The 17513-nt window shown below is 31.5% G+C and overlaps 1 protein-coding gene across 2 annotated transcripts in view; it reads right to left on the bottom strand.

The window, feature by feature from the left end:
* Nucleotides 1-17513, bottom strand: part of LOC145325149 (UDP-glucosyltransferase 2-like) — a 93216-nt gene that overhangs the window by 23991 nt on the left and 51712 nt on the right. For both annotated transcript variants that reach the window (XM_080168006.1, XM_080168007.1), the window contains exons 5-14: nt 16435-16483; nt 10006-10047; nt 9490-9582; nt 9126-9189; nt 8584-8666; nt 7953-8044; nt 6611-6683; nt 6163-6221; nt 5936-6037; nt 4401-4462 (exon numbers count right to left, since the gene is read on the bottom strand). In XM_080168006.1, coding sequence (XP_080024132.1) covers nt 4401-4462; nt 5936-6037; nt 6163-6221; nt 6611-6683; nt 7953-8044; nt 8584-8666; nt 9126-9189; nt 9490-9582; nt 10006-10047; nt 16435-16483 — 719 coding nt within the window. The remainder of the gene's footprint in view (nt 1-4400; nt 4463-5935; nt 6038-6162; nt 6222-6610; nt 6684-7952; nt 8045-8583; nt 8667-9125; nt 9190-9489; nt 9583-10005; nt 10048-16434; nt 16484-17513) is intronic.

Here is a 17513-nt window from a genome sequence, read left to right as displayed (position 1 = left end):
CCAACAAATTTCTTTTTCAACACATAACATTTGTTTGCAGTTTCAGAGATCTACTAAAAAACCCTCATCATTTAGTTTGTAAAAAATATTCTATTTCTGAACATTTCTTTAAACTCAAATTAACTGTGTGCATTTGAAAATTTTTATAAAAAAAACTTTTAAAACACAGTTAACATTTCAAAGGATTAAGCTTCTTTGATATTCAGGTTATCTTTTAACTCAAATCAATTGTTTGCATCATCAAATTATACTTCCAAAATTCTCAAATAAGTCAACATTTTATACCATGTAGTTTTCATTTCATGTTTTATCAAAAAAATGTACACATTTTTTCACTTTTTTGGTTAATTCAAAAGAACACCAATTCTTCCTTCATCCTAAAACCTAAACAAAGCAGGATATCATAAAGATTAAAATTTTTCCCATCTCAGGAATAACTCCACCCATTTTTTTAACAGATTTCAAAATCCAAATCTCCACCCATAGACAACCAAGGACAAAGATAAATCCACAACCTTTTCATAACCCCCCCACTCCTCCCACTTTTTGTCTCCTCCCAGGTTTTTTCTGTCTCCGCCTTCAACCAAACTCACCATCCAAAACTCCGCCTATTTCCTAACCATCAAAAAAATTCCTCTAATAAAAACTATGCCCCGCCCCATAACTCAAACAAGGCCAAGAATTATTCCCCACTCCTCCTTTTTAAAAAACTAATGTTTTAATCTTTTATTTCAAACTTTATCAGTAGTCATCTGTATTTTATGGTGATACCTAAGATTCAAAATAATTTGTGACATTGTTCTATATAAATGTATGTTTAATATCTTTGATCATATTTGCTGTTATCTAATGTCTCATGCCTATATTTTTTAGACAAAATGAATTGAAAATGATTGCTAAAATCGAAATATATCTTCATGTCTTAGAATAGTGTAATTTTTTTAAAAATAGGTTGAAAAACATACTAACTTTAAAATATAAAAATAAATATTACATAAATAAACAATGTAAACATATTGAATTAGAGAATTTTTAGCAAAGAATGGATGTAGCCAAAAGATGTTTTTTTTTTATCTGGATGGAAATCCTAAAAATTGGCCATGACATAACTTTCCAAAAATAAATATTACATAAATAAACAATGTAAAAATATTTAATAGTAAATTCGAGAATTCTAAGAAAGCAAGGAGTGTATGTTGCCAAAAGTTGTTTGTTTTATCAGGAAACAAACAATAAAAAATGGACAAATTTTCATAAAATAAATATTGGAATAAAAAAATCTTGCTGGCAAGAAAGGCTTTTCCAGTATGGCTTTGAAACCAAAGAAGATAAAGTATAGAATAGAATCCAGGTAGAAGATTCTGCCTGGCTAGCCTGAAGTAAAATTGGAACTTTTGAAAGACCAAAATGGCTATAAGGCTGGTGGTAAATAACATGATTTCAGTAATTATTCAGAAAAAATATTCAAAATAAATTCCTTTTGCAATAATTTACTAACAGCCATGTAGCCAAGAATCCAGCTTTCCCTTCCCTATTCACAATGGATTAAAATCGAATTTTATGTGCAAAGCCTTAAGAATTTTAATTAAGTAAGCAACTTACTTTTCAAAAATGTACCAACATTATTGGTCTCAGCATTTTTATGATAGGTTTCGCTCCTATGCTGTTTTCAAACAGCTGATTATACATTCTAGCAACTACATCCATACATGAACTTGAGGTAGGGGAGGGGGGGGGAGGGGTTGTACCCATTTAGCTGACCCTTAAAAATTAATAACGTGGTCAATTATACTTATCAAAACAAGGTGTACATTTAACCCCTTACAGTCGGGCCCCTTGCCACACCTTAATCAGTTGGGGGGGGGGGGGCGTTCAACGCCCCCCCCCCTATTATCTCAGTTCCTACTAGAGCTAGAGGGCTAATATTTTTTGTGCAAGTCCCCTGTGTTATGATAAATTTCCGACCTAAAGTAAGTCAAGGTCAATTTTCACTTCCTTCACCCTTTTATTTAACAACCTTTGTTTTTAGGTCCTTTTTTACTTAAAAATTTCAAACGGCTGTAATTTTTTTATTTTTGAAGCTAGAATAAAATTTTTTTGCAGAAAATGTTTATCTTTATGTAAATTTTATATTTGAAATATCAAAATATAAATTTCAGCGGCCACAGCTGTACTTGGCAGCTGCCAGTTGCCGCAGTCGGCAGTCGGCAGGAAAACGGCGGCGGATCTTTATGAAATTTTACTAAGTTATGTAGACATATAAGAAAAGCTTAAGTTTGAAATTTGAAGTCTCTAAGTCAAAAATTTCTGGAGAGCTGGAGGATCAGGACCTGCAGGATCATACCTGGAACCTAAAATTAACTTGAACACCTGTATTTTATATGAGAATGTACTACTAGAAGATATAATTTAGTATTTTGGTAAGATAAAATGCTTTGTTTTAGTCAAAAAAATATTTTTGCTCTTTACCTGGATGACCCTGCCAGGTTTGCTGGCATCCTGTGCCCGCCAGGATGGAGATATTCAAAAAATTTCAACTCTCTGTTATGTCTCATACCCACACTTAAAAAGTCAAGCAGTTTGGGCTCTTTATCTTTCACACACAGAAAATGAGATAGAAAAAACCGGATGGGGGGTCGTTGCCATTAAGGGATAAAGTAACTTTTCATCTTTGTCTAAATCAACCAAGCATCTAATGCTGGAATCACCTCTACATGAGGTATGATTTAGTGTTGGTTTTCTTAGCATGACACTAATATTTAAAGGGTTAAAGCGTACCCACTATCCACAGTAAATATTAACAATTTATTCAGGGACAAATCTTACAAAATACAATATTAAACTAAATTTAAAGGCTTTAAAAAAAATTTTAGCAGTATCTATTAGATTTTAATACAAATTAAACTTTTTTAATTTTGTCAAACTAGTCATTGTGATTTGTACTTTGGCATTCTTGTCTCTACTGCGCATGTCAAAGATTCCTTCAAATTTCCCAGAAATATTTTGGGTTTTCACTTCTATTCCTCCTTATTCTATGTTTGAAACAGATTAATGTCCGCTGAATCAGTATCGGACTTCAGCAATTCTAAAATTACAGCAATTTTCCACGTAGAATAAAATAAAAATCATAGATTTAAAAATAATTTTGTTAGTCCATGGCTTCGGCCCCTCGAGTCTAGCAAAACTAGTTCTAAATTTATAAATTTTATTTTTAATTTCAATAGGAAAAATGTCTATAATACGATGCGATGAATAACTATTATATATTATGCTTGAGTTTATCAGCCTATCTTTCCTTATGGTGTATTGAATATCATTATTGAGTCCGTAAGTCGTTGGGTATTGAGTGTTTTTAAAGCTGATTCTGCTTGCACATTAAAAGATTTTCTTGATTTAATAATTTTAAATTTAATGTCCTCATTTATAATAAAACCGGACGAAAATGACAATTAGCTAATAATTGTGATTGCAAAAGTTGATAAATTTTGTGTAGGTTTTGGAAACTCAAGTAAACAAGAAATAACTAGAATTATCATTAAAATTTTTTATACAAAAAAGCATAGTTTTAATCATCCTTAATATTCTATTTAAAAAAGGTATATTTATTTTGTTTGTGATTTCCCAAAAACTAACTGAAAATACTTTAGATTAGACATGTAGATAGATTTTGTAAATTTCTAGATCTTTGAAAACGTAATTTACAAAGATATATCTTAAAATTTCTCTGCTTAGGTTAAATAGTACGTAGTCTAGCAAGTTTAATTCTGCGAGATATTTAATATTTATTAATTTCATTGCGAAACAGTATACTTTATTAAAATAAGCAGAGCATGAATGATTAAAAGCGTAGCTTTTACATAATTAGTGTCAGACCGTCCGTAACGGATAGATCTTTCCATTAATTAGGACCTATTAGAAATTCCCTATAGATTCTAAACTTTGCATGATAATTTCTATAACAATTAGGTACGATTGTCCAATTAGAGTATCCTGTATTTATGCAATTATTCAACAATCCTTTAGACTTACAAATTAATCTTCTACTTTTTTAGTTCCAACACTCTACAAGGTTATTGTTCATTTGTCCTTGCTTCTTATTCAAGAGCTTCGCTTTTTTAAAACCAACTATCCATCCATCAGTTATCAATCAATCTATCTGCCCATCCATCCATCAATCTATCTATCCATCTATCTATCCATCTATCCATCTATCCATCTATCCATCTATCCATCTATCCATCTATCCATCTATCCATCTATCCATCTATCCATCTATCCATCTATCCATCTATCCATCTATCCATCTATCCATCTATCCATCTATCCATCTATCCATCTATCCATCTATCCATCTATCCATCTATCCATCTATCCATCAATCCATCAATCTATCTCTCTACCTGTGAAACCAAGACTGAAAAGAATAACCCCATGTTCTGCTCCATCAACAAAGTTCTGGAATCTAAAAAAAAATAATAATAGTTATTTATCGCAACGTATTAAAGTCTGTAAAAAGTAAAATAAAATAAAGATATTTGCGACTAACTGGCCTTGATATATGATTTTTAGCATAGCTCAAATCAGTTCTAAGCCATGTTGGAAAACTTGAATCTTAAAATATTTTTTTTGTTAATTCATTAAGGCTGGCATATTTTTGAGTCAAAATTTTTTTTTAATCTTTAGAATATTTTTAGTTGCTTTTGTTTGTTATCCATTGTTATTTTGATATCTTGTTGATTGTGTTTAATTTGTTCATGTAAAATAAAAAAAAATAAAGACATGTCTTGGCAATGCTAAAAATAGCCGAAAGAAATGTGCACTTGGTTTAAATATTTGTATACAATGTAATATAATTTTAGGAATGCTTTTGTGTGAGGAGACAACAAGAACACCAATTTAGATTGCCATAAAATAGCATGGTATATAAAATTGTTTCCACTATGGCTTGGCAACTGCTTAAGATCTGCTGAATTAGAACCGGTTATTAGCCACTCTGAAAAATCACGTTTAGTATCGTATTAATACCAGTTATGTTAGCCTGAACCTTTGCAACAAAACAACTAAATTCTTGGGTTTATTTATTAAATATGATTGGGTATCAAGTAAGGTTTAAAAACTATAAAACGAAAGAAAGCGAAAAACCCATCAGGGACATCCAAGGTTTTTATTTAAAGGGAGTGATTTCAATGTTTGTTGGGGATTCCCCTCAACCCAGGACGTCTATGTTTCCCATGCAATCTACCTTTGCATATCATTTAAGAGGATGAAATACTTTCAACCCTCCAACCATAAGATGGTTTAAAAATTTCTTACGGTGCACTAAATTGTAAAAATATACCTTTCGCATAGCTTACCCAAATATCAACATGACAAGGATGACAATAGTCGAATATAGACAAACAAGCATTAGCAATAATAGAGGAATATTATTTTTAAGTTTTTGAACAAAAATTTATCAGGATGCTTAGTATTGACGTCCTTATTTTAAGACTTGATTATAGAGCTTCTTTATGATCCTAGGAATCTTTTGTAGCGACTTGGTTGTTTTAAATATTCAAAGACCCAATAGCAAGTCGGCACAGGGTACCCACTCCGTGAACATACAGTTATTGAACCCATGTCCCCTATATTTTATTCTATATGTTACGGAAGAACGGACAGACTGGCCATAACTATAAAAGTATTTGGGTATAGTCCCTTTCGTGGCAACGCGCCTTTTTCACAGTAGCTTTTCTCCTATTTCTAGCCCCTGCAGGGGCTCTAACCTCCGGGGCCAATTGCCTAACCCTGTGGGGCAATCGCCTAACCCAATATAACCTAACCTAACCTAAAATAACCTATAAAAAGCCATTTTAAAAATACGACGAATCGCCCCTTAAGGGGCGTTGCCACGAAAGGGACTATTACCAAATATTAGCATTGAAAAACAACTTACTTAGGAGGTAGAAGTTGAGCCTCTTTGAGATGCATGGGTCCAACATATTTTGTGTTGGGGGCAGACAAACGTGGATAATCAACGAAAAAATTCAAATTCACTGCACAATAAATAGTATTCACATCTACCATCTACTCAACTTTCAATATTGAAAAATAAATTCTATGAGGATATTACCAAATATTGTAATTCTAAAACTGATTTTGATGTGATCATATTATTTTCCTAGCGCCAGATCAATGCCATGTATTAGCTGCGCGGAGCTTCCTAATTCTGGATAGCTCTCCTGAATATAAGAATTTAAATTATGATTTTACTTCACACAAAATTAAGTGTTTAATGCATAAGAGCTATATAAAAGCAGTACGAAAAGGTCGAAAATTAAACAGAATCTTTGAAATCAGGGCGAGGTATTTTACAATAAGTATAAATAGTAAATAGTAGTAGATGAAGAAATATCTACAATTACCTCACAGGGGCGAGGTGCCGCTTATGGAACTGTTTTGGGCCAAGGCATACCTCCTACTACTATAACTATTAATATCGTGCACCTGACATAGCGGCAGCAGGAACCACTTTTGACGTCTTTAATTATGACGCGGTGCTATCACGTGTCAAGTCACAGTCACGGGTTATATGCAGCATAGAAAAATAGATACACAGAATAATACTTACCTTTATATAAATATCTGATATGGAAGCTTGCCAATATTCCAGGACGGCATGTGTGAAATAAAACAACAAGTTCCTAAAAATCACAAAATTTAGTTGAGGTGAAGTTTTCAAATCATTCGAAGACAAGCTAATATTTAGTTATTTATCCCATCGCATTATAGACAGCTCTCAATGGACATTAAAATGAAAAATTGTAAGGTTAAAAGCAGTTTTGTTAGCCCTGAGAGGTAGAAGACCTGGACATACAAAACTGGTACTAATTCATACTTTTTTATTTAAATATTCGTGGAAAATTGTTTGTAATTCGATGTTATACATTAATTTTTCCATTCAAGCAAAAAATAAACAGGAAAAAAACATATATTAGAAACGTAGAGTATCTTTGCTACTTATAAAAAGTTGTAAGATTTATTGATAATTTAGAAAGCTTTTAAATTTGGTGAATTTCATGATTAAAAATCGATCAAAAAATCAGAACATCGAAATGCGTAATTATAGACAAAAGAAAATATGTATTTTTGAGTATCTTTTTTGGTTATAAAAATGTATAAATGAAACTAGTAAAAAACACTCCCAGTTGAAGATTGGACAAAGAAAAATAAAAGAAGCTTTAGAAATTTCATAAGATTATCTAAATTTGTATTTTTGTCTACTTTTTCTAACTGTATGTCAATCTGTTTGTCAATCTCAAAATTTTTCTAGAAATTTGTATTTTAAACCATACTCAAAGTGGAAGAATTTTTCTCTAATTGCTTAAAGTGATAAAGTTTTTTTTCTGAATCTTAAGATTTCGATAGTTAGAGAACTGATTGGGTTTTCTCTTTTAAAGCTCTTTATAGTGCCTGTAAAAATGGGGATGGATTAAATGACTTTTGGTCGAAGTATCCCGAATGATGTTTTAAGGACAGTTTAAAAATTTATCTACTTTTTTTATAGGCACTATAAAGAGCTTCACCTCTTTTGGAGAAGCTTCACAAAGGTCTCGGCATAGTTTTAGTCTATTTTCCTATAGACAGTATCCCTATATGCCAGGGGCGCAGCCACTAGTTTATTCAAAAACTAGCGGCTTCGCCCCTAGTCTCTAGGGGCTTGCCCCATGAGGTAATTTTTAAAAAAATTGTTTTTTTTTGGGGGGGGGGGATTTTCATTTTTTGGGTGGTTGGGGGTGTCCCACCACCCAAGAAAATAGCTTAACACCACCACAGGACCAATAGGTATATACCCTAAAGAGTAGAATCCAATCGGTTCAGTGGTTACCGAGATCTTAAGGGACGGACAGACGGACAGACATCATTCTACTTTGTATTATAGATTACAAATCTATCTATCACTCAGTACTTACACGCTTCTCTGCAGAAAGTTCATATTTCTGTCCATGCCTGTCATGAAAGCTGGCACTATGGACGCAGGGTTCCAGGTACTAGTGTACATCACCTACAACAAAAATATAGCTGAATCAATCTTCAAACTTTTCTTCTTCTAAAGTATTTACCAGCTACCTTAGGTCAAAATCTAACTGATGATAATTGTCACTAAAAGAACTACTATTCTTTTTTTTATTTTTCAAAACTTGCTTATAAAAATGGACGTTACACAAAAACCAGTAGCATACAATTAAATTTGGAAACATTGAAAATAAGGAGAGGTCACTGTTTTTTCTATGCCTATCCCCTATCTCTTTAAGTCATCTACCTGAGTGCCCATAACCCTACCCATTAACTGATATAAGCTAACCTAACCTGACCTAAAGTAAAAAACAAAAAAAAAAAAAAAAAAAAAAAAAAAATTCCCCCCTCCCCCCTTCTTTTTCATTTTTTTATGGGATTATCAGTAATCAAGATGGTACATGTGTGTTAGAAATCCTAAAAATTATTGTCCAAAATATCCACAAATGTTTGAGAATTATCAACATGATCCTTGTCTGATTATGTTATTAATAGGCTAGGTTTTTAACTAGGACTAAGGATGATTACCTCTCCTCCCTGATAGCCGAAGCCCCAGAAGCTGACAACAGGCAGACCAAGGGCACGTGCCAGGGCTAAACCACATTCGTTCGCTGAAATCATAAAATTGTTTAATTTTATAACATAAAATTTGTGGTTTTACTGATGTTTATTGTATTTTCAAAAGCAAAGCTTTTCTAAAGTTAGGGTTGGTTCGTAACTTAGGCATGTTAGAATTATTCTATAATTGTTCTGTAATAGTTAGATACGATTTAACAATTGTAGCAACTCTATAATCTTTACCAAATATTTAATTAACAATACTCCAATTTTGTGAATTTTATTTTATTATTTGTAGAAAATTGTTTTTTGATGCAACACGATGCATTATTTTCAGTAAGAACCAGTTTTAATCTAGCGGATATTAATCTGTTTCGTTGCCCTACTGGAAATGCGATTCTGTAATTATGATTTGTTTAATTTCTAACAAGTTGTAATTTCAAACCACCCAACAATAAGAGACAGTCAATCCATTTATTTATCCTTAACGAATTAAGTTTGAAAATGTTTACCTATGAGATCTACAATGGCCAAGTCAAACTTACTGGCTTGCAGGGCTTTGTATAATCGCTTATCCTAAAACAAACAAGAATGATTCCATCCAATAAAGTACAGACATTTAGTTTAATTTCAGTAAATTCTATAAGATAAAGGAGGCATTGGACTGTTCATTATACTGACTTTAAAGTTTATTAACACGTACGCCAATTCGTTGGCAAATAAACTGTGGAGTTAAGGTTGATTTGTCTATATATGTACACAATTTTAAACCAAATATTTTAATCTCCATAAAAAAGGGTTAGTTTTGTTTGTCATTATTGCAGCATTTTTCATAGAAGGCAATTAAATAACTCTAAAACCAAATATTATTTATACCTGTAGTATCATTTTACAATGAATATGTGTAGAACAGTAAATATCTGTTGGAAGTTTAAATGGGGCATCAAGTTTATTCCAGATAACTGATCCCTAAACAAAGGAAAATATGTCAGTGGAAAATAGTGCATTTGATTTCTTGTAGTGTGGTAGAGGCTATATGAGCAATTGGTTAAAAGTTCCGAATGTGAATGTTTGTCACAATTTTGTAAAAGACATTGAATTTTGAATTAACTTCCCCCCTCCAGTAAATATCTTTTTTTTTTTTGGGGGGGGGGGTGGGGTGGGCTAACAACAACTCTTAACCTCCCTAAAAACTCTTATCCTAGGACAAAGCCATTATAATAGACGGGACGACTCTACTAGTAATTCACTAAAATACTCTATTAGCATATACTGTAAAAACACTCTAATTGCATATTCTATAGTAGCTGTATACAATTTTTCTATCGGAAGCAGTAAGTGAGGGAAACAAAAAATATCAGAGCTGCTACAATTAAGGTATATAATACTTACCAAGCTGTGTATATCAAATTCTCCATCATCGTTGATGTATCTGATTTCAAACAAACATTTCAAAATGCACTCACTAATATTGTCTATTTGGGAGGGAAAATGTGATTAACTGTGATGATTCCCCTGACAAAGTCACATTTATTTCATCAATTACTTTGTCCATATAATTAAAATTAGTTTTTAGCCGTTTGGCTGCCATTGCTGTCATCAATGTTCTATTATGTATATGAAGAAACAGGTTAAGATAAATGTATCTATCACTGTCCTCTTCCTCTCCAATTTATGCCAGTAAAATTAGTAATAGTGTTTTATCGCATCGTAATATAGACAGCTTTCCGCGGATATAAATATAAAAAATTATAAAATTTATACCAGTTTTGTCGAAGGCCAGGTATACTTATGATTTATGATTTTTGTTTTAATATTCGAGAAAAATTGTCTGAAATATTATGATTTACATTATTTTTCAATAAGGCTAAGGACCAGTTCTAATCAAAACCATAATGAAAAAAAACACATTAAAAGCTAACTTTTCTTTCTTTAAAATCTTTAGTATCTCTATTTTATTTATTCAATAGAATGCTTAAAGTTTTCTTTGTCTAGTAAAAGATCTCGTTGTAGCTTTAAAAATATTATTTGCCTTTACTCTGTTGATTTGATTTAGCACTTGCATAAAAGTTACCTAAATATGCATCACAGAAACAAAAAGCAATTAGTTCCATCTTGTAAAGGTTAACCCTTTCAGTCGGGGGGGGGGGGGGGTTACATCTATAGATTCTACAACACTTTACAACAAAAAAGCACTCCTCATTTCTGTTGACAGTCCATCGCCGAAGTCAGATGTGTTTTTTTATGTTCAATGTAGCAACAACTCCGCTTTGGCAGCTGGTGGCCGAATGGGAACCCAAAATTCAACAAGGGCAGCCGCCATTTTAAAAACTTCTAACCTCCGATTACGGCCCAAAAACTGCCAAAAAGTCTATCATCCACATTTTTTCTACAATCCGGAGCTTTAGTCATTAAAAAAAAGCACCCTTCCCCGACTTTATTAGGGTTAAATGTATTTGCAATGTTAAATGTCCATCTCATGCTGGGAGCTTCATCATGTTTAATAAAGAATTACTAGACTACGCGTCAGTCAATAATGTTAAAAATCTATTTCACGTAACAACAAACAATAGTAGAGCAGCAATAAGATTATACTTCTTGTACAATAATACAGGAAGGGAGGGTACATTGTGCTGTTTATTAAACTAGTCCCCAAAGTTCTATAATACTATTTTAATATCAATTGACTTTAAGGGCCTTTTATTGAATTTTGATTGATTGGTTCGTTAAGTGAGTGTCTTAACGTTTCATCTCTAATCTTAATATACAAAAGGTGTATTTGTGTCTATCATCATTAGGGATGTACATCAAATTATCGGCCACTGTTTCATCCCTTTAGATTGATGATAATAATAGTATAGAAGTAGAACACTGTATTTTGATAATGTTAAACTAAAATGTTAAAGTTCAATTACACAACATTCAGACATGTCTATAATACAAAGTAGAACGATGTCTTTTGTTTGTTTGTCTGTTTGTTTGTTTGTAGCGAAGGATCTCGCTAACCGCTGAACCGATCGGGTTCTTCTTTACAGGTTAGCTTCTCATAGGTCCCGGGAAGGTTTATAACTATTTTCTTGGGGGGTGGGACACCCACAACCCCCCAAAAAAATGAAAAATACTCCCCCCAAAATAAAATTTTCTTTTAAATCTAAAATACGAAAAATTGGTTTGATCAAACCTCCTGGGGCAAAGCCCCTAGAGGCTAGGGGCGAAGCCGCTAGTAGTTCATGAAGAAGAATGAATCCTTTGTAGTTGTACAAATCTTATTCTAGAGTTGCTTCGCATCCAATTAAAAGTACACAAATAGAAAAGAATGCGAATTTTTGGATTGTTAAATTTTTTAATGGGCAAGTTCTGAAATAAATTTGTAATAAAATCTTGTCTTGTATTCATTCGAATCCGGTGGATAGGAACCGGTTCTCATCCATACGAAAAAAAACTATGTCTAGCATCGTATTATATCCTGCTTTCTACGAATATAAAAATGTACAATAATAAGATTAAAACCAGTTTTTTTAGCCCGTGCCTTCCGCGGAAAGCCGTTTATAATACGATGCGAGAAATAACTATTAGTTTGTATCTGATTGTGCAATACATTGTTTTAAATTGGTATTAAAATAGTTAGAATTTAAAATTTGACAGGCTTAATTAATTCCTTAAAATCGAAGATTTTCAAATTGATTGGTTTAATTGGTAGTTTTGAAAATAGATTTTGGAAGGCAGAATTTTGTTTATCTTTTTTCAAACCTTACCTGAATATTTTTGTGAAACAACTCCCAAAAAAAATGAATGAGAGTTTTTCAAAACATGTTGATTTTAAGATTCCTTAGACGAATTGGGACAATCCAACAAGAAAACAACACTAAAATGGATTAGGACCGGTTCTCAGCCACACTGAAAAATTATGTTTAGCACCCTAATATATTTACGAGTATAAACATGTCCAATCATAATATCAAAACCAGTCTTTTTTGCCCTTGCTTTGCCATATAATTGTACATTTCATATCAGCTTGTCTATAATACGATGTGCGAAATATCTATTCTTGATTTGGAGTATTTTTCTAATGAATAATTAGTGCATTTTTATTCGGAATGATAAAGAATAATTAAACTAAAATCTAAAAAAGGAAAAAAAATTTTTTTACAGTTATCATTAAGAGGTTTTTTATTTAAAACGAAGTTTATTGCGAATAAATGCCTTAAATAAATCATTCTACAAAATTTCGATATCGTAGCTACTCTATACAATTGGTCAATATGACCATAATTCTATCAGATATAAAATGGGGAACCAAAAACAAACCTTATTAAAATGGACATGGGTTTTTCTTTTATTTAGCAAAAAGAGTTTTATTTTAACCTGCAAAAAGATTAAACTAATTAATATCCACTGGATTAGAATTGTTTTTCATTTAAACCGAAAAATCATGTATAGCATCATCATATCAAAAACAATTTTACACGAATATTTAAATAGAAAGTCAATAGAAAGTAAAAAAAAAACAGTTTTGTTAGCCGGGTCCATTGCCGGTCGGAGCTAAAAAAAGTAGTTATAATCTTAAATTTTGTCTTTATATCCGCGAAAAACTGTCTTTAATCCATGCGATAAATAACGATTTTAAACCTTTGCTACTACCATACAAAATCATTTTTGTTATCTGCCCATTTTAACTCAATAAAAGGCAAGAATTTCCTCTAGGGCAAATAATAAAAAAATGAATTATACAAAATACATCTGCCCGTTCTCAGGCAAGGGAATATCATCACCCCCACCACCTCTAAATATTTTCTTTTTAAAAAAGGCATTTTTTTGGGGGGGGAGATTATTTTATTTTCCATTGTTCAATCCCTGTATCCCTGAAGGGCCGACCTAGGTTAGACAATACATTTTCTTCACATGTATAGCGCATAGTTATTTTGATTCTAACCAACCAAGAACAAGGACATCCATAAAAGCTTTGTGGATTACTTAAATTAGTGTTAAATCTATAGAAAAGCGGCTCTGACAATGTTTAATAACCAATTGGTCTATAAATGACATTAATCAATGATAAAAGTTTGACTAGAACACATTTATAATTTGCAGGAACTTCATTGATCAACCTTAAAATTAAAGTGTTTAAAGTCACCCATGTAAAATATCTTAAAGATAAATGAATGGACCCTAATTAAAGAAAAGTTGCGGGTTTAAAAGAGTGTAGGAAAGTTTTCTATCAAATAACTACTGAAATTAGAATTATTTGTGATAAAAATTCTCTATTTTACCAAATATTGAATTAAGGATTCACCTTTAGCGCCTCTTATAACATCGCATCAGGAGGGTGAATATAAAAAATATAAAATTATTTATTTTATAAGGGATTGCGTTCTAACCCAACAAATATAGCAAGAATCCATAGCAGGACTGGTAGGTATATTCACTACAAATTTTTACAGCAGATGAACAAGAAACAGAAACAGACGGACTTTCTACTTTATATTTTACTAGCGGCTGCCCCTCTAGCATCTAGGAGCTCTGTACTCAAAGGTCTAGGGAAAGCAGAAAACCGGGTATAGTCCTTTCCACGACATCCCTCCATAAGGAGCGATTCTTCGTATTTTTCACAGTAGCTTTTCTCCTATTTCTAGCCACTGCGGGGGGCTCTAACCCTGCGGTGCCAATTACCTAACCCTGTGGGGCAATCACCTAACACAATATAACCTAACCTAACCTAAAATAACCTATAAAAAGCCATTTAAAAAATACGACTAATCGCTCCTTATGGAGGGATGTCGTGGAAAGAACTATACCCAGAAAACCTTTAATAATCCAAAATATTAAATATAAAAATAAACTAGCCCAAAGCCATCCAAGGACCAATGTGAAACTTCAATAAAGTTCAGAACTCAATCGGTTTCATAGTTAACGAAATTTTAAGCTACATAAAAATCCTTACTACTTCTTTTAACAGGATTTGAATTTTTAAAAAATGACGTAAGACTCTTTTAGACTCATAAATCATAAAAGAAATTAAAAATCAATAAATGTATCTACATTTAAAGCTATGAACGTACTTTTATCATTATTTTTTATTAATGGGTTTAGATTTATTTACATGGACATAAATAGAGATTCAACGATTTTAATTCAAATTACTGTCGAGCTTTTCTTAGGAGCAATTTTTTTTCATTGAATCAATAGATGTATAGTTTTAGGCGGTTGAATCCGACTGCTTACAATACATCATTAAAATCATTGCAACGGCTTGTAAGCCGTCGTTGACTGACGGCACATTGATAAACATCAACAACTTTTAAAATTTACATAGAGCCAAACGCAAAACATGACAACAATGTATAAAACATAAAAATATTTGAAATGATAAAAAAATCAAAATATGTATACCTATATTTATAATGTAATAATACCTACATAGAACTATTGGCCTCTTGTCATAAGATGTGCATTAATTAATCAATAAATCTATTTCATCAATTAATCAATAAAGGTGTTCAAATAATTTATTCATTGTCGAGATAAAAATTTCTTGAATTTTAAACAGACAAAAATAAATGCTGATTTTAATAAATGAATAGGCCAACGCTTTTGAATAATTCGCAGCCACGGGCTGCAGCTTAATAACTCCAATGACAATAAATGTATAAATATAGATATACAATTCACACAACTACCTGCCTTAAGTGGCGGAAATCATTTTCGTCTGTAAGCTATTTAATTTCTTTTCTTTTGTAGGGACTGTGTTTGCAATTGAGACGCTATTAGCAGATTGAAAGACCCAATACTGAATCAGGACAGGGTCCACAAACTGTTGGCAGTGTGACTTATAGCTCATGCACCATTCAAAATATTCAGCTGCCACTTCTCGCATTAACTTGACTATTTGAGATTTTCTTTATTTCTTACTCCATGATTTATTCTTTAGAAAAGTATGAGGCAGCACCATCTTTTTCAATATTTGTTTATTACACATAAAGAAAAAAAACAGGATTCTAAGAAATGACTTATTTATGAGGTATTAAACTAACAAATCTGAGGGATAAGGCATTAAAAAATATAAATGATAATGTTTTATATCGAGATATAAAGAGCACATTTTAATTATTTAAAATTCTTTTTGTGCTAAAATCAAAGAAAATAATTGCATTGAACGCAACTCCTATTTACTTTTTTAGCTTTTGTAATGTCTGTCGGTTAGTCTATTGATAATGAATTGTAACTACCATTAAAGAATTTGCTTTTTTAAATTTTAGACTTGAATCTATATACCTACATCTTTTATAAAAATCAATTTATTATCATAAAATAGATTACGAAATTGCTAGCGTTATGTATTGAATATTTAAGATTTGAACGAGATACCTCATGAGATATTATTTTATGCTAATTTTAAAAACAAAGAATCTCTTTATAGTTTCTATAAAAATGACGTCATATAAAACAAATGACAAATAATAAACCGATATATCTTAATTAACCAAATTCAAAGAACTTTACTTTACTAAATGTAATAGAAATTTAATTAAGTTGGATCAATTTGTATAAACTGGTCTTTGAAACTTACTTGTACACTTTTATTTCATATCAATAAAACAGAAAGATCATCTTATTAATATAAAATATGTAGTAAGATTTCTTTGGTTTTTTGTTAAGGTCTAGAAACCACAGTATCGATTTAATTGTCTGTTTTATAGGGTAACTTATTAGTATGGTTTAAAGCTATTTTTGCACCTATTCCCCTATACTTGGGTATCGCAGTGGTAGTATAAATGCTTATTTTATTACACCATGTAGTAATTAAGAAATGTTTATATTCCTAGAGCAGGTATTGTCTTCATCGATGATGGGCAGAGTTATCACATTCACCCTAAACAAAATAAACAAGGATAAAAATATGCAAAAATGTTTATATTAAATAATCTACAATTTAATTTGCTCTAATACCCATTATTAACTGCATCTCTCAAACCTTATAACATTATGAATTTTATAAATAATTCTTTTTAAAAGCTAAGCTATTCTATAATTAGGGTCAGTCCGTCCGTCCGTCCGTAACGGATAGCTCTTTTCGTTAATTTTGGCATGTTAGAATTGTCCTATTGATTTCAAACTGCATGATGGTTCCTGTAGAAGTTAGGTACGAGTTAGAAAGTGAAGCAGCTCTATAATCGTTACCAAAAAGTCCGTATGTCCATTTTAAACATGTTGCTTTTTAACTTTTTAACAAATAATTGTTTATGTGATAAAATTATCCGATTGGTCTGAGAGTTGGAATACTGATTCCTATGTCAACAAAGTACATTGTTATAAGCGAAACATCTCTATAATAAAGTCTTAAAAATGTAAGAATGTCCTTAAACAATATCCTGTATTTAAGCACTTTTTCAACAGATCTACTTTATATTTAGTTTCGTTTGACTTTGATACATTAATATTCTGATTATTCATCAGTCCTGACACTATACTCAAGTGTTAATGTTTGTTTGTCCTACCGTTTCCGAGCTTCGCTTTTATGGATGTTGTCATTCTTGTTTTTAAATAGTTCAATTTGGTCAGATTAGGTTAGTTATTATTTAGAAAAGACTCTGCAGGGATAAAACTCCCTACAGTTGTTTAAAAATCAGGGTTAATATTTTGTTTATGTTCGACTAAAACTGCCAATAATAAATTCAACTTTATTTTCTAAATTTGTCATCACGTGAAATGTATACCCATCTTTACATAGACATACCTCTCTCTCAAATAGGTATATCTAACAAACATAAAAAATATATATTATCTAAGTAGATATATATAGCTAATTTTTGCGTGATTAGAGCAAGCTATTATTAGCCAAATTTAAGATTTCATTGGCTTTTTTATGATGCAATAATTTAGCAAAACTGAAACCTAATTTA

The sequence above is a fragment of the Acartia tonsa genome, chromosome 7 (genome assembly GCF_053477335.1).
Source record: "Acartia tonsa isolate MP-2025a chromosome 7, ASM5347733v1, whole genome shotgun sequence".
NCBI classification, from domain to species: Eukaryota; Metazoa; Arthropoda; class Copepoda; order Calanoida; family Acartiidae; genus Acartia; species Acartia tonsa.
The sequence above is the reverse complement of the archived record's forward strand: the minus strand, read 5'-3'. Positions and strand labels throughout refer to the sequence as shown.